The sequence below is a fragment of the Cervus elaphus genome, chromosome 8 (genome assembly GCF_910594005.1).
Source record: "Cervus elaphus chromosome 8, mCerEla1.1, whole genome shotgun sequence".
NCBI classification, from domain to species: Eukaryota; Metazoa; Chordata; class Mammalia; order Artiodactyla; family Cervidae; genus Cervus; species Cervus elaphus.
In genome coordinates this window covers 19,678,461-19,695,920 of record NC_057822.1, presented here as the reverse complement: position 1 = coordinate 19,695,920, position 17,460 = coordinate 19,678,461, and the positions used below count along the sequence as shown (strand labels likewise).

Sequence of the window (17,460 nt, the reverse complement as noted above, 5' to 3'; positions counted from 1 at the left end):
GATTCTTTTCCTGGGTGGGAAGATCTCCTGGAGAAGGAAATGGCAACCCACTCCATGTATTCTTGCCTGATAAATCCATGAACAGAAGGAGCCTGGCAGAAGAGCCTGGACAGAAGGTCCACAGTTCTCAGAGTTGGAGATGACTTAGCGACTGAACAACAAAAACCTGCCCGATCCTGTCCCCAGTGAATATAGTTTAGTAGTGTTTGGAACGCTCTGCTGCTGCTGCTCAGTCGCTGCAGTGTGGCCGACTCCGCGCGACCCATAGACAGCAGCCCACCAGGCTCCCCCGTCCCTGGGATTCTCCAGGCAAGAACGCTGGAGTGGGTTGCCATTTCCTTCTCCAGTGTTTAAAAGTGAAAGTGAAGTCGCTCAGTCATGTCCGACTCGTAGCGACCCCATGGACGGCAGCCTATCAGGCTCCTCCTTCCATGGGATTTTCCAGGCAAGAGTACTGGAGTGGGGTGCCTTCTCCGTGAAACAATTCTAGATAAGCATCAAACTCAGTTGAAAGGAGCTAGAGATAGGACCTTCTAGCATGAATGTTCATTGTGGAATAAGCGTTTGCTGTAGGTTTTTGAGCAGGAAAGATAAACGTGGATTCATTCAGCAAACTGATTGAGAGAGACTCTTCTTAAGTGTTGTGAGCACGTCCTGTCTTGGTGTCCTTTGGCACCCAAGGGATGGTGACATCGTTTGACCTTAACTTGCTACCACGGCATTTTTATATTGCTTGTGTATGTTCTTCTTTCATAAGTCTATGAATTTGGTTCAGTGTGCTTGTAAGCACTTTGACCTTTAATCAGTTTCGAAGTAGTGGTTGTATCACTTATCTAATTAAATTTATATTAAAATTTTAAATATTAGTGAGTTGTATTACAAATAAAAAGAGTTAAAGCATTCTTTTAAGGAACTTGCTGGCCTCTGGACCCCAATTTAAATATTTTGCCTCAAAAAAAATATTTTGCCTCTTTAGAAACTTCTGTATCTAGTTTCAGTACACTCTGGAAAATAAGCAAATACTCAGAGTGATAATTTTCTGTCTTTTCTGTACAACATGTATAATGTTTACATTCTTAAGAAGCTTCTGTGGAAATATTCAGTACTAGGTGCCATTATCTTCTTGTTTTTTTCCCCACTCAGTAATGCATTTCCCAGTCCACCTGATCAAATCGATGGTTGTCTAGGAACATATACCTTGGATTACTCTAATGTATATTAAAAAAATAAATCGTTCATAACTTTGGGTACTTTGTTTAATAGGTTCCTCCAGACATCCTTTTCAGCCTCACTCAGGAGAGCTGTTGCCCTAAAAACACCTGCTTGGACATGATTAGAATGAAATTTATTAACTTAGAGGAGGGGTGGGAACCTTATTTGAATTGTTCTATATGTGGGGAATGAATTTTTTGTTTTTTTTGTTTTTAAGTTAGAATGTATTTTTCCAAAGACTCCTGCGTCTCCTTTTGGAGACATGGTCTCCTTTTGATTGGTATCATAACTGACTTTTACAGGGAAGGAAGTCATAATTACTCTTTTATTCCAGTTGCTTAGCTTAAGAGATGAATTAACAAACTGGAGCATGGTATAAGAAAATTGATTAGGATGGTAAGGAGATTTGAAATTCTGAATGAGCGGGATATCTCCAGGGACCAGAAGTATGTTAGCTTAAAGAAGAAAAAACTAGGGAGTCGGGGTACAGAGCTGTACATGTGGTCACTATCTTTGAGTAATTTAAGGCCTTTATGCAGAAGAGCTTCCCTGATACTTCAGTTGGTAAAGAATCTGGCTGCAATGCAGGAGACCCCAGTTCGATTCCTGGGTTGGGAAGATCCCCTGGAGAAGGGAATAGGCTACCCACTCCAGTATTCTTGGGCTTCTGTTGTGACTCAGCTGATAAAGAATCCTCCTGCAATGTGGGACACCTGGGTTTGATCGCTGGGTTGGAAGGATGCCCTGGAGAAGGGAAAAGCTACCCACTCCAGTATTCTGACTTGGAGAACTCCATGGACTGTATAGTTCATGGGATCTCAAAGAGTTGGACAGGGCTGAGCCACTTTGACTTTCTCTGCAGAAGAGGTAATAGGTTTTATTCTGTAGTTCAGTTCAGCCACTCAGTCGTGTCTGACTCTTTGCGACCCCATGAACCGCAGCACACCAGGCCTCCCTGCCCATCACCAACTCATGGAGTCTACCCGAACTCATGTCCATTGAGTAGATGATGCCATCCCACCATCTTATCCTCTGTCGTCCCCTTCTCCTCCTGCCCTCAATCTTTCCCAGCATCAGGGTCTTTTCAGATGAGTCAGCTCTTCACATCAGGTGGCCAAAGTATTGGAGTTTCAGCTTCAGCATCAGTCCTTCCAATGAACACCCAGGACTGATCTCCTTTAGGATGGACTGGTTGGATCTTCTTGCAGTCCAAGGGACTCTCAAGAGTCTTCTCCAACACCACAGTTCAAAAGCATCAATTCTTCGGCACTCAGCTTTCTTTATAGTCTAACTCTCACATCCGTACATGATCACTGGAAAAACCATAGCCTTGACTAGACAGACCTTTGTTGCCAAAGTAATGCCTCTGCTTTCTAATATGCTGTCTGGGTTCTGTAGAGGGAGATACAAGACCAGGTATGGAAGTCATAGTGAAACATACACGTTTAGGAGAAGAAGAGGGATTTTTCTTGTAGTGTCAGCTTCTAAAAATTCTTATTCTTGCCCCATTTTTTGGTTAAATTTTGCAAGATCTTTGATGGGGGAAGTAAGAAAGTCAGCAGAACTAATAATGTGGGAAGATGGGAAAACTTCCTTATTTCTCTCTTCAAGCCTTTATCTCTTAATGAATCTTGGTGGCTCTGACTTGGAACAGTTGTGTTCAGAGGTATTTCTATAAAAGAAATGGCTGGTGTCTAATAGAGTCTTGATATTTTTGAAATATGAGAAATTTGAAGTTTAAAAAAATTCCTCACATTTTCTAGAAATGTTTTTTCTTCAGTTAAAGAATACAGTGTGTGTATGTGTCAAATTTCATTTTGAAGGGAAAGAACTATTTTCCATTTTTTATGTTTACTTTTTGATTTTAAGTTTTATAAAAAAAATACTTGCACATAGTTTAAAAAGGCTTATAGTGAGCAACAGCAGTCACCTCTTCCCTTTCCCCGTTTCTGTTTATCATGGACAGTCTGTTCCCTTCTGTTTTTTACCTTTGTATTTCTAACTAACATGCTTAGAGCTTTTTTTTTTTTTTCCCCCAACTTTGGCTTCTCTGTTCTGCGAGAGTGAAGATAAGGCTTTGGCTCTCTTAACACTCCTCTCACTTTTCATGTGTACTCTGCGTCTACTCCTTCAATAGACTGCACAGTTTTGGTTAAATCACTATTAAGTATTTACCTTATTGCATCATGTACATACTGTCTCAACTAAGTCCTATAGTATGTTACTATTATGTACATACTGTCTCAGCTAAATCCTATAGTATGTTACTATTATGTACATACTGTCTCAGCTAGGTCCTACAGTATGTTACTATTACATACGTACTGTCTCAGCTAAGTCCTACAGTATGTTACTACTACATTTTCTTTCTTATACAGACTTTTCTCCCTGAAGTTTATAATTGTCTAGGTTTCTTCATTTGCTTTGTTTTCCATGTGGATTTCATTAATATATCTCCACATAAAATTATCTCTGGCTGCGGTATGCACCTTTTTTATAGTATGATCAGATGTGTTAGATACTGGGTGCTTCTGTCATTTTGATTTGGAAATAATGGTCTCTAGGCCTGCTGTGCAGCTGTCGTCTTTGGACTTTCTTCTTCTACCTTCGTTCTGGAAATTCCCATCATGCCTAACCTATGTTGAAACCTCTTTTTCCAGGATCCCCACATTTCCGTTAGCCTCTGGATTAAAGGTTAATGGGAGATCATTTTTGAGATCTGCATTGCTGAAAATGTCTTATTCTGCTGTCAGGTTAAAATTAATACTTTGTCTACATTCACAAAGGTGAAAATACCCTTGGAGTTTTTAAGACATTGTTTCATTGTCTTTAAACCTTCAGTATTGCTGTTGAGAAGTTTGATGCTATTCTTACTACTCATTCTCTGTGCCCCATTTTCCACTCCCTCTTTGGGAGTATATATAATCTTTCTATCCATGGTTGTTTTTCTAGTTCATAGATATTCTTTCTCCAGTTTTCTTTTTGGGGAGTAAAAAAGTCTGACTGTCATTCTAGGTGTCAGGTTGAGGGAGGGGACTGGGGACATAGAATCTATTATTGTTCAGTGTGTAGAGTCTCAGATAAGCCTCCAAGTTTTGGCATAATACCCAGTAGCAGTCCTCAGCTGTGCCAGAGTGTATTTTGTATAGGCTCTCCAGATTAGATAAGCAGTTAGATAGCATCACTGACTCAATGCACATGAATTTGAGCAAACTCTGAGAGGTCGGGGAGGATGGAGGAGCCTGGTGTGCTGCAGACTGCGGGGTCGCAGAGAGTCAGACACGATTTAGCGGCTGACCTACAACCACCACCATTGCAGGTTAAACTGCCCTACCTGGGATTTGGTACGTGTGCGCGCTCAGTTGCTTCAGTCGTGTCTGACGCTTTGAGATCTTACAGACTGTAGCCCGCCAGGCTCCTCTGTCCATGGGATTCTCCAGGCAAGAATCCTGGAGTGGGTTGCCACGCCCTTCTCCAGGGGATCTTCCTGACCCAGGGATCAAACACGGATCTTCTGCATTGCAGGCAGATTCTTATCCGCTGAGCCACTGGGGAATAGTCTTTTGGAAGGAGGGAAATTGGAAATCTAATTTTGAGCCTACATAAATCCCCCAACTTGTAACTTGATTGATTTTGTGACTCTTTTAAGGGTTCTGTGGTGGGAGTCCGTCTTCTAGTTGGCTTCTCCCACCTCTCCAGGAACTTCATTTTAGCTTTCTTTACTCTGCATAGTCAGTTACTGCTGGTATTTATTTTCTATATTTTTGCTATGCCTTTGGGTTCCCTCCTTGTTTTCTGTTCCTCTCTTTGTGGTTTAATGACTTTTTATTCCTTTGCTATCTTTTCAGTAGGGTTTAGAGAGGTAGTCAAGACATTCTTGAGTTTTGTCCACTTTTAACAGGAATGCCTTAGGTTTAAATTGTTACCTGAGTAGTATTAGGTTCTTGCCCTAAATGTTACAAGGACCTTACAGTGTAGTGTTGCTGGCTTTTAAAAATAAAAACCCCAAATAGCAATTATGGTTTGCACCATGGGTGTGTGTGTGGGGGGGCGATGTGTGTCTGTGTATGTGTGTGTATTTTCAGTGTTTTACAGTTGAGTTCCAGATAAACTAATATCTGGACTATCTAATATATACAGATCTTGGTATCAAAAGTCTGTAGATTTTTGGTAACCTGTTAAAGGCATCTTCTATTTGTTGTAGATTTTAAATGTATAATTTATATAATACAGAACATTTATATACAGTATTTTTGCTCCATAAGATTGGGATAGATTTAAATGTCAAATTGGCGTTCTTACTTAATGCCAATATTAACAAACCACTTAAATTTCCACAGCCTAATGAAATATTTGAACCAGCTTTTCCTCCAGCAGGAGAAAAGCAGTGAATAAAACTAGCTAAATAAGCTTTCTTACTTATTCATCCAGCACACATTGTTTTTTGAGTTGAACAAATGGCTATTTGCAAGATTGTTTGAGGCATAGTTAAGAGTAACATACTGGTGGACATATGGAATGAGTCACACCATCTGGTTGCAGTCATACCTGGGTGGTGGTCCTTAAAACTGAAACTCTTGGGGATCTGCATATGACTTAATTATGCTGCAAAAACATATTGGGCTCCACCAGTAGATGACTTTGAAACTTCTTGAAGCCAATTAAGTGGCAAACATGCTTTCAAAATATCAATACTGCTGTTATTAAATGAGTCACTATTTTTTTTTTTTTTGCACTAAACTGGAGACTTAAAATGTGTATTTTAGGATCCAGAATGGGTGGTACTTCAGTATTGGCACTGTAAAAATGATGTGGTTTATTTGCGTAACACTTTGATTCAATAGTTATGACTAATGTCATTACAGTAAAGTGTTTTATAAACGCTGGATTCACATGATAGCTAAACTTGGCTTAGCAAAAAACGGGGAACCAGCTTTTAGGAGTTTATCCTGAAAATAACTAGATATATTAATAATTCAGTTTTGGTTACTTGAGGATTTCATTCATTTAAATAAATAATCAGATTTGGTAGATGGAGAAGGGAAGGTGGTCTGCCAATGAAAAAATGTAGTTTGTGTGAAAATTGTGGTTACTGTAGATAGTAACATGGAATCTTAAGTTGGTATACATTAAAAGCAACTTTTTTGTTGTGTAATTCTCAAGAGTCTTAACATCTGTATAGATGCTTGTAACTACCACCACGAGCAGAACATGGAATGGTGCCTGCATGCCCAGTTGTGACCCTATGGACTGTAGCCCACCAGACTCCTCTGGGATTCTCCAGGAAAGAATACTAGAGTGGGCTGCCATGTCCTCTTCCAGGGGATCTTCCTGACTCAGGGATCAAACCTACATCTCTTATGTCTCCTGCATTGGGAGGCAGATTCTTTACCACTGTGTGTGTGTGAGTCTGACTCTTTGGGAACCCATGGACTATAGTCGCCTGTCGGGCTCCTCCGCGCACCACCCATATAGTTGCTGGGCACATTGCAAATTCCAATTTTGCTTTTTGGAACTTCGTGGAATTGTTTTTTTCCATATTTTTGATCTTCAGTTGGTTGAGTACCTGGATGTAGAATCCAGGGGCACAGAAGGCCAATTATACGTTTCTTTAGTGAAGATCTCCTGGGGGTAAACTTCAGTTTTTTAATATGAAATTATTATTTTGTCTTACACTTCAGAGATATTTTTGCTGGATTCACAACTGTTAATTTTTAGTTTTTTAAAAACTTCCTAAAGACCTTATTCCACTATTTTCTGGTTTTCACTGAGAAGTCTTTCCAGTCAGATTTCATTTCCTTTGTCTTTCTGATTGATTTTAAGGTGTTCTCTTTATCTTTGATATTTTACCCAAATGTTTCTAAGTATGAATTTTATTTGTGCTGATTTTAATAAGCTATGCTTCCTATATTTGTAGATGCATGACTTTCATTGGATCGTAAAAATCTCAGCTATTAGCTCTTTAATATTGCTTGTCCTTTGTTGTTTGGTTTCTTTCTTGCAAAAGCAAGAGTACTGATTGCACCTTTTAGTAGTGTCCCCCCACCCTGATTTTTTTTTTTTTTAATCCTTGTCTTTTCTATCTCCTTGTGCATTTGTGCTGCCTTCTGGGCTATTTCTTTCTGTTTTCTCATTCCCCAAATCTCTCTTCTGGTATGTTTAATTTGCTCTTTAACTAATTTGTTAAATTTTTGATTTCCACATTTATAAATTTTCATTTCTAAAAGTTCTGACTTTTAGATTTACCAGTTTATTCTGATAATTTCATATTTCCTGTTCATTTTTACTCCACCGTTTAACATTTCCCAAATGCTATGTTTACTTTATATTTTGTATTTGATAAATCCAGTAGCTAAAGTCATGGGAAGAGGTGGCATAAATCTGTTTTCTACTGTCTCAAGCTCAGTAGTGATTTGTTATTATGTGATGATTTTTATTGTAGTCTTATCTTTTATTGAACTTAATATTTCCAGATCCTCATAGCATAATTTATAAATTAGAAATGCATTTTTCTTGAGAGGATTTACATATTCTTCTGCTGGGATTTAGGGATACTGCCACCCTGAAGCTGCTTAATTCTTCATCCAAAATCTTGGGTTTAATAGGAATAGCTCAGGATTACCTCTCATTGTCTTGGCTATTGTTGTATCTGCCTTCTGAACAATACTGAATATTTTGTATAACATAGGCCACTCTTCTAGTTTCAGTTCACTTTTACTTTTAATCTTTGCTTTTTTTTTTTTTGTGAAGGGGGAGTACTTTGAGATTTATTAGAAGTGTTAACAATTAGGATTTTTCTAGAAATATCAGCAATTAGGGTTTTTCTTCTTCTTTTTTTTTTTTTTTTTTAGTAGTCTATAAAGTTATCATCTTTTAGCAGAGGAACCTTTTCAAAAATGGCTGCCATACTGTTGTAAGTAGAAATTAATGAGATTAGATATGCAAAGTGCATGCCAGTCTAGAAACTTTATAGATATTAATTTCCTTCTGTCTTACTAAGTTTTTTTTCACCTCTTAGTTTGTATAAATGTGCTTAATAGCATATACATATATATTTTTCTGGACACTTGGCTTAATCTTTAAAGGATTTCTATTTTTTGTTATGCTGGAAATAGTAAATTTATGGGAAAATTAAAATTATTGTTTTATATTGTTGCAGGAAGGGGGACTCCTTCCAGGGCCCGAAACTGGGCTCTTGTCTAACACTCGGAAATGAATTGTCCGAGGAGACACATGCTGTCAAAGCAAGAGATTTTATTGGGAAAGGGCACCCAGGTGGAGAGCAGTAGGTAAGGGAACCCAGGAGAACTGCTCTGCCACGTGGCTCGCACTCTTGGATTTTATGGTGATGGGATTAGTTTCCGGGTGGCTTTGGCCAATCATTCTAATTCAGAGTCTTTCCTGGTGGTGCACGCATCGCTCAGCCAAGATGAATGCTAGCGAGAGGGATTCTGGGAAGTGGATGGACAGGCAGGGTCTCCTCTCTACCTTTCCTGAACTCTTCTGGCTAGTAGTGGCTTATTAGTTCCCTATTCCTTATCAGGATCTTCTGTCATAAAACAACTTATGCAAATAGTTACTATGGTGCCTGGCCAGGGTGGGCAGTTTCAATCAGTGTGCTTCCCCTAACAGGTAGAGGCCAGGGATGCTGCCCTACATCCTATAGGGCACAGGGTGATGTGCCTCATGTGCCTCGTGGTGGTTCTCTGGCCTGAAATGTCAGTAGTGCCTGGTTTAGAGAAGTGCGTGCTCAGTTGCTTCAGGCATGTTCAACTCTTTTGTGACCCCATGAACTGAACTCACCGGGCTTCCCTGTCCATAAGCAAGAATACTGGAGGTGGTTGCCATTCCTTTCTCCAGGGGATCTTCCTGACCCAAGAATCGAACTCACAATTCCTTTTATTTCCTGCACTGGCAGGCAGGTTCTTTACAGCTAATGCCAGCTGGAGAGAAGTGAGGTGAATGTAAATTGTTGATGCTGGTAGCTGTATTTGGGAGGAGAGTTTTCCAGGTATTTTAGAAAAACTGAAAGATAGCCTTAAGAAGGAAAACTTCTTGCTTTTTTTTTTTTTGGTAATTCTTCAGCACAGACATTTACATTCATAAAGTCAATACTAAAAGTACAAATTTTTTGACTACTACTAGTTAATTGAATTGTTTACTATTTTCTGCTGGTTTTTTTTCCCCCCTGTACAGAATAATACAAATTCACTGTGGAAAACTTGGAGAGAATAGAAAATTATATATAGGAAAAAAAATTCAATTCCATAATCTGTAAACAAAGACTATTAACATTTTGGAGTATTTAGTTTGTTTTCTTTGCAGATATTTTTAATATAGTTTTGAGAATATAGTTATACAGTTTGGCTCAGCAGTAAAGAGTCCCCCTGCCGCTGCAGGAGATGCAAGTTCTGTCCCTGGGTCCGGAAGATCCCCTGGAGTAAGAAATGGCAACCCACTCCAGTACTCTTGCCTTGAGAACCCCATGAACAGTATGAAAAGGCAAAAAGATAGGACACTGAAAGATGAGCTCCCCAGGTTGGTAGGTGCCCAGTATGCTACTGGAAAAGAGTGGAGAAATAACTCCAGAAAGAATGAAGAGACGGAGCCAAAGTGAAAACAACACCCAGTTGTGGATGTGACTGGTGGTGGAAGTAAAGTCTGATGCTGTAAAGAACAATATTGCATAGGAACCTGGAATGTTCATGAATCAAGGTCCATGAATCAAGGTAAATTGCAAGTGGTCAAACAGGAGATGGCAAGAGTGAACATCAACAGTTTAGGAATCAGTGAACTAAAATAGACTGGAATGGGTGAGTTTAATTCCGATGGCCATTATATATACTACTGTAGGCAAGAATCCCTTAGAAGAAATGGAGTAGCCCTCCTCGTCAACAAAAGTAGTACTTGGATGCAATCTCAAAAATGACGATGATCTCCATCGGTTTCTCTTCCATTAAATATCACACTAATCCAAGTCTATGCCCCAGCCACTAATGCCGAAGAAGCTGAAGTTGAATGGTTCTATGATGACCTATAAGACCTTCTTGAACTAACACCAAAAAAAGATGTCCTTTTCATCATACGGACTGGAATTCAAAAGTATGAAGTCAGGAGATACCTGGAATAACAGGCAAGTTTGGCCTTGGAGTACAAAATGAAGCAGGGCAAAGGCTAGCAGAGTTTTGCCACGAGAACTCACTGGTCATAGCAAACCCCTCTTCCAACAACACAAGAGATTACTCTACCCATGGCCGTCACCAGATGGTCAATACCAAAATCAGATTGATTATATTCTTTGCAGCTAAAGATGGAGAAGCTCTATACAGTCAGCAAACACAAGACTGGGAGCTGACTGTGGCTCATGTCATGAACCCCTTATTGCCAAATTCAGACTTAAATTGAAGAAAGTGGGGAAAACCACTAGACCATTCAGGTATGACCTAAATGAAATCCCTTACAGTTTAAGTGACAAATAGTTTCAAGGGATTAGATCTGATAGAGTGCCTGAAGAATTATGAACTGAGGTTCCTGACATTGTACAGAAGGCAGTGATCGAGACCATCCTCAAGAAAACAAAGTGCATAAAAAGGCAAAATGGTTGTCTGAGGAGGCCTTACAAATAGCTGAGAAAAGAAGACAAGCTAATGGCAAAGGAGAAAAGAAAAGATATACTGTTGTGAATGTAGAGTTCCAAAGACTAGCAAGGAGAGATAGGAAAGCCTTCCTCAGTGATCAATGCAAAGAAACAGAGGAAAACACATGCGAGGATGGACACAGTAAAGGACAGAAACTGTATGGGCCTAACAAGCAGAAGCTATTTAGGAAGGGGTGGTGAGACTCCAAAGAAGAGCTATACAAAAAAAGATCTTAATGACCCAGTTAACCACGATGGTGTGATCACTCACCTAGATCCAGACATTCTGGAGCAGGAAGTCAAGTGGGCCTTAGGAAGTATCACTATGAGCAAAGCTAGTGGAGGTGATGGGATTCCAGCTGAGCTATTTCAAATCCTGAAAGATGATGCTGTGGAAGTGCTGTGCTCAGCATGCCAGCAAATTTGGAAAACTCAGCAGTGGCCACAGGACTGGAAAAGGTCAGTTTTCATTCGAATCTGAAAGAAGGGTAATGCTAAAGAATTTTCAAGCTACCACACAACTGCTGTCATCTCACACGCTAGCAAAGTAATGCTCAAAATTCTCCAAGCGAGGCTTCAAGAGTACGTGAACTGAGAACTTCCACATGTTCAAGCTGGGTTTAGAAAAGGCAGAGGAACCAGATGGAATTGCCAACATCCGCTGGATCATCGAAAAAGCAAGAAAGTTCCAGAAAAACATCTCCTTTTGCTTTATTGGCTATGCCAAAGCCTTTGACTATGTGGATCACAACAAACTGGAAATTCTTAAAGAGAAGGGAATACCAGACCACCTGACCTGCCTCCTGAGAAATCTGTATGCAGGTCAAGAAGCAACAGTTAGATCTGGACATGGAACAACGGACTGGTTCGAAACTGTGAAAAGGGTATGCTCAAAGCTGTATTTTTGTCACCCTGTTTATTTAACTTTTTTATGCAGAGTGCATCATGCGAAACGCCAGGCTGGGTGAAGCATAAGCTGGAATCAGGATTGCCGGGAGAAATATCAATAACTTCAGATATGCACATCAGTTCAGTTCAGTCGCTCAGTCGTGTCCGAGTCTTTGCGACCCCATGAACTGCAATATGCCAGGCTTCCCTGTCCATCACAAACTCCCGGAGCTTACTCAAATTCATGTCCATTGAGTTCGTGATGCCATCCAATCATCTCATCCTCTGTTGTCCCCTTCTCCTCCCGCCTTCAGTCACTCCCAGCTTCAGGGTCTTTTCCAGTGAATCAGTTCTTTGCATCAGGTGGCCAAAGTATTAGAGTTTCAGATTCTGCATCAGTCCTTCCCATGACTATTCAGGACTGATTTCCTTTAGGATGGACTGGTTGTATCTCCTTGCTGTCCAAGGGACTCTCAAGAGTCTTTTTCAACACCACAGTTCAAAAGCATCAATTGTTCAGTGCTCAGCCTTCTTTATGGTCCAACTCTCATATTAGTTTTACTTATTTCCATCAGTTTTATTTGTTTTCAACCTCAGCATTATCCTTAACAGAATAACAAAAAATTTAAGTATTATGGGATCATGCAATTCCCAGGTGACCCTAGTGGACAGGAACCCACCTGCCAATGCAGGAGATACAAGAGACACAGGTTCCCATCACTTCCTGGCAAATAGATGGGGAAACAATGGAAACAGTGTTACTGAGACTTTATTTTTGGGGCTCCAAAATCACTGCAGATGGTGACTGCAGCCATGAAATTAAAGATCCGTGCTCCTTGGAAGAAAAGCTATGACCAACATAGACAGCTTGTTAAATAGCAGAGATATTACTTTGCTGACAAAGGTGCGTCTAGTCAAAGCTATGGTTTTTGCAGTAGTCATGTATGGATGTGAGAGTTGGACTATAAAGAAAGGTGAGCACCAAAGAATTGATGCTTTTGAACTGTGCTGTTGGAGAAGACTCTTGAGAGTCCCTTGGACTGCAAGGAGATCCATCCAGTCCATCCTTAAGGAAATCAGTCCTGAATATTCATTGGAAGGACTGATGCTGAAGCTGAAACTCCAATATTTTGGCCACCTGATGCGAAGAGCTGACTCATCTGAAAAGACCCTGATGCCGGGAAAGATTGAGGGCAGGAGGGGAAGGGGACGACAGAGGATGAGATGGTTGGATGGCATCACCGACTCAATGGACATGGGTTTGGGTGGACTCCGGGAGTTGGTGATGGACAGGGAGGCCTGGCATGCTGCGGTTCATGGGGTCGTGAAGAGTTGGACACGACTGAGCGACTGAACTGAAATGAACTGAATGTTATGGTTTTGTTTCATAAGTGCAAATTTTTGTTCACTTAAAGTTAATTAATATGAATACCTTCTTTATGCAAAAATTGACTCTGTGGTGTGGTAGAGCCTTGATGGAGTAAGCTATACAGTGCAGTGCTTTCTTGAGAGTGCATCTGTATAACATAACTTTAAAAGAGTCAGGGGCTTCCCTTGTTTGATGATTTGAGAGTAGAGGGATAAAATTCGTTACTCCCTACTTTCTTATATAAAACATACACACTCTCGTAGTAGTGTTGTGGCATTACCTTGTTAGAAAGTTATGCCTTTGCATTTTTAAAAAAAACAGGATACTGTAAGGGAGGTGGGAGCGGAGAGGGTTGGCTGGAACAAGGAGGAAGTATTAGGGAATAAGGAGAGACAAAGTTGCTAAGTGTGAGGGAGAGAGCAGGGGAATTTGAGAGAACAATAATAAGTTAATTCCTTTTAAAACTGTTTTGGAACAAGATAGGATACAAATAAATATAAATGAATAAGCTGTGAAAGTGATGAAGTTAGTCTTATTTTCATAATACAGGTGAATTGAAAAACAAAATGTCCTGCTTTACAGGAGTAATAATGACTTTTCTAAATTTTCATTTTTGGAAATTTAGATATTTTAAAGCATTATATAATTTGTGATCACTAGTTGTAAAGATATTTAAAGTAATTATACGGTGGTTGTTTCTTCATAGTTAAGTTTCAGAGTTTTACTAGGATGAAATGGCTGTGTTTCAATTTGTCCTACTGTGCAATATTCATTTCTGTATTTTATGACTTACCAAGAGCTGAAAGAAAAATAATTTATTAGTTTAAAGCTTAAAGCAAAACAACAAAATCCAACTATTGTTTCTCCACCTTGAAATGTGAAGCAGATAAAGTGCAACGTGATTTAATTCAGAGTGTGAACTGAAATATGTGCCTTCTATGTCTGACAGAAGGGAGAGAAAGAAGCAGCAGTGTATAAAAATTGAGCTTCTGTTAATTCAGAATCATTATGTTAAAATATTTTGTATTTCTAGAACAATATGTACCATATTTAATTATTCAGAAATGTTTCTAGAATATTTTTGAAAGATTTTTTTGTTACTTTGCATCATTGTTAACTCTCACTTAATTATCATGGTTGATTGCAAAATGAGTATGGCAAATTCTATAAAACTATTGATCTGCCCTAGAACCTGTATTTCAAGTGAAGTCTTTGTCAGAGGATATGACTCCAAACTATTTGATGAATCTGTATAGATATCTTGTTACTTTGCATAGATTATTTAACTCCTCATTCTTGTGGGTAGAGTAGGCCACTATGTGGTAGTTGGACAGAATACAAGTAGTTCTTACTCTCTCTGAGTGCATCTCTATTTAGTTTTTCATGTGCATGATAAAATGTAAAGAAACTTAAAAGTCCTCTTAAGGCCACATAAACAGAAAAGATTTCAAAGTGGTGAAGGACCTTAAAAGTATTCATATATATTCAGGTATTTCTTGAATCCCATCATGTCCCTTTAATTTCCTCTTGATCACTTAGGGCCTCCGGAGGTGGTTGAAGATGTTCTTCATTATCAACCCTTAATTGAATTGATGGAGAGATGGAACTTTTTTCTTATCCATCAATACCTTCAAGGTTCCTTGGATTAGTTTTCAGTTTCTTAAGTCAGTCTGAGAGATGGTAGCTATTTGATTTGAGTATTTGTATAATTCCGTATCTGACATATCATCATCACTTTCTTAGAAAATAAGAAAATATTTAAATAGTAACTTTTGAATTCTTTACCATTGAGCCTATCATATATATATATAAATTATTCTCCTTCCACCAGACTTACACTAAAGCAGTATTTGTGTTCCCAATAAGCTAATGTATTACAGGTACTGTATATTTCTAACTAACTGGTTACTTGAATTTATCTTTAAATAAATTAGTGTCAGTCTGAACAAATTCACCTGATATATCTGTTGTGGGGATTAATAGTTTAAAATATTTTTAAATTAGCTTATAGCATAAAAACAGTTCTGAGTTTAAATGTGCCAATTAAAATGTTTTTCGTTGACATAATTTTTGAAATACTGTAGTTTGTAATGGTATTTTCTTTTATCTTTTAGGCGAGGGTTAAATCCACCACACAGGGTGAAATCCATCTCCATGACAACATTCACACAACAGGAAATTGAATTCCTTCAAAAACATGGAAATGAAGTAAGTGTTTCAGTCCTTTTAAAAAATTTGAGTTGTTCAGAATGATAAGAAATTTTCACTGTCTAAAAAAGGTATTTTTGTATTCTGTATTCAGGTGTTTCAGAATGTACTCATCTAGCAGTGTATTTAGATTTAATGTCTACTACATAAATACTTTACCTTAAACCTGAGATGAAACCTATATTTAAGCTTTGTCAGTATTGAATGTAAAAGGCGTTTTTAGAGGACATCTAGTATTGGAGTAACTTAGTTTTGGCTTTAAATGACAAAAAGGAAGAAAGAGAATTAACATAGTAGTACTGTAGTAAACTTTTGTTAGGCTCTTGTATGATCGGCTTTCACTTGAGGGTCCCCTCCTTCCTTTTTACATTTTTAACTTTAGATGTATATGTGATGCTTAATGTTGAGCTGCTTCCCTGGTAGCTCAGCTGGTAAAGAATCTGCCTGCAATGCAGGAGACTCCAGTTCAATTGCTGGGTTGGGAAGATGCCCTGGAGGGGGGCATGGTAACCTACTCCAGTATTCTTACCTGGAGAATCCCCATGGGCAGAGGAGCCTGGCGTGCTTCAGTCCATGGGGTCGCAAAGAGTTGGACAGGACTGAGCGAATAAGCACACAGCACAGCAGGGTTAAGTAGGTGCTCAGGAGGGAGGCGATCAGTAGTTCTGAGTGGGCAGCCTAGCAGCATGAGGAACCCAACAGTCAAGTCAAGGTTTGTAGGGGAGCCTTTTCTCTCTACTCTGCTTTAATGGGCTCCCAGGAATTCTGTTCTCTTCGCTTGCTTTCTTGTTTTAGTTTCATGTTTTGCTGTTATTAAGAGTGGTGGTCTGCTATTTAAAACAAATACAAAAAACTGTAAAATTAACAGAAAGCCAGCATGTTTTATAATCTTGGGGCATGGATGAACCAGTCAACCCGATTGATTAGTAATTGCCATTATTTAATAAGACAGTTTAATCACTTCCTAGAAAGGAAGTATTACTTTAGTTGTACTACAGTGGTTGTATGTTTTGTTTTTTGCATGTTTTTGATAATAGAAAAGAAGTCTTCAAATTTTATTAGTTACAGTCTTCTTTTTCACCTCAGAAGATGTATGCAAGCATTTTGTACGTGGCTTCTTTTTTTCTCTAACACTTCTATAGTAATGTCTTAAACTTGCTTTCCAACTTTTGATGCATGTGTGTATTTGGTTCTAAAGTAGTAAAGATTATGAAATATTTTTTAATACATGATTTAGAGAAGTAGCACACATTTTTAAGTTTCCAAATTTTGCCAATAAAAAATTATCTTGAGTAATCAAGTTCTATATTACAGGAAAATCTGAAGCAAGATGAAAAGGCAGAGGTGTGTAATGACAGTAAGTGTAGAAATGTATTTCGATTAAAAGACAATTTGAACAGTTTGTATAAAGTTTGAGATTAGCCTACCAGTGCAAATTTTAAATTAGTTTCTTAGAAATTGGCCTTGAAAAAAAAAAAGAATTTGGCCTTGAATACAAAATTTTAGACATCAGAATGGAGTCAGGAATGAAAGAATATCATCTGTTCTTATGCTAAAAATCTAATAACAGATACAATTATAGTAGTAGAACTCTAAAGGTAACAAACAATCCATTGGAGAAGTAAGTAAAAAACATTCAAACCTGTCAATAGATAAGATTTGGTGGAAATTGGTCCTAAAATACTACAACTGAAGGACCCTTTAAAAAATTTTTGTTTCTGAAATTGTGGTGAGTACACTTAATGTGGGATTTACTCTTTTAAAATATTTTCAAGTGTAAAATGTGGTATTGTTAGCTATAGGCAAAGTGTTAGGAACTTACTCACTTTGCATAACTAAACTTCATTGCCAGTGAATAGCAGCCACCATTCTACTTTCTGCTTCGGTGGGTTTGACTGTTTTAGGTGTCTCATCTTAAAGGGAGTCATGCAGTATTTGCTCTTCTGTGACTGGCTTATTTTACTTGGCATAATGTTCACGAGGTTTATGTTGCTTATGATAGGATTTCTGAAGGAATAGTTTTTATAACTGTAATATCAAGATAAATTTAGAAAATATGAAAGGAAATCTTAGGTAACTCTTTATATCAAATAGTGGAAACAATACAAACAATAGAGATGACTGGAATGGCTTTATGAATTTTAAG

At 38.5% G+C, this 17,460-nt stretch overlaps 1 protein-coding gene across 8 annotated transcripts in view; it reads left to right on the top strand.

Moving 5' to 3' along the window:
- AGFG1 (ArfGAP with FG repeats 1) overlaps window positions 1-17,460 on the top strand; it is a 74,433-nt gene that overhangs the window by 7,433 nt on the left and 49,540 nt on the right. For all 8 annotated transcript variants that reach the window (XM_043909821.1, XM_043909820.1, XM_043909818.1 and 5 more), the window contains exon 2: window positions 15,221-15,314. In XM_043909821.1, coding sequence (XP_043765756.1) covers window positions 15,221-15,314 — 94 coding nt within the window. The remainder of the gene's footprint in view (window positions 1-15,220; window positions 15,315-17,460) is intronic.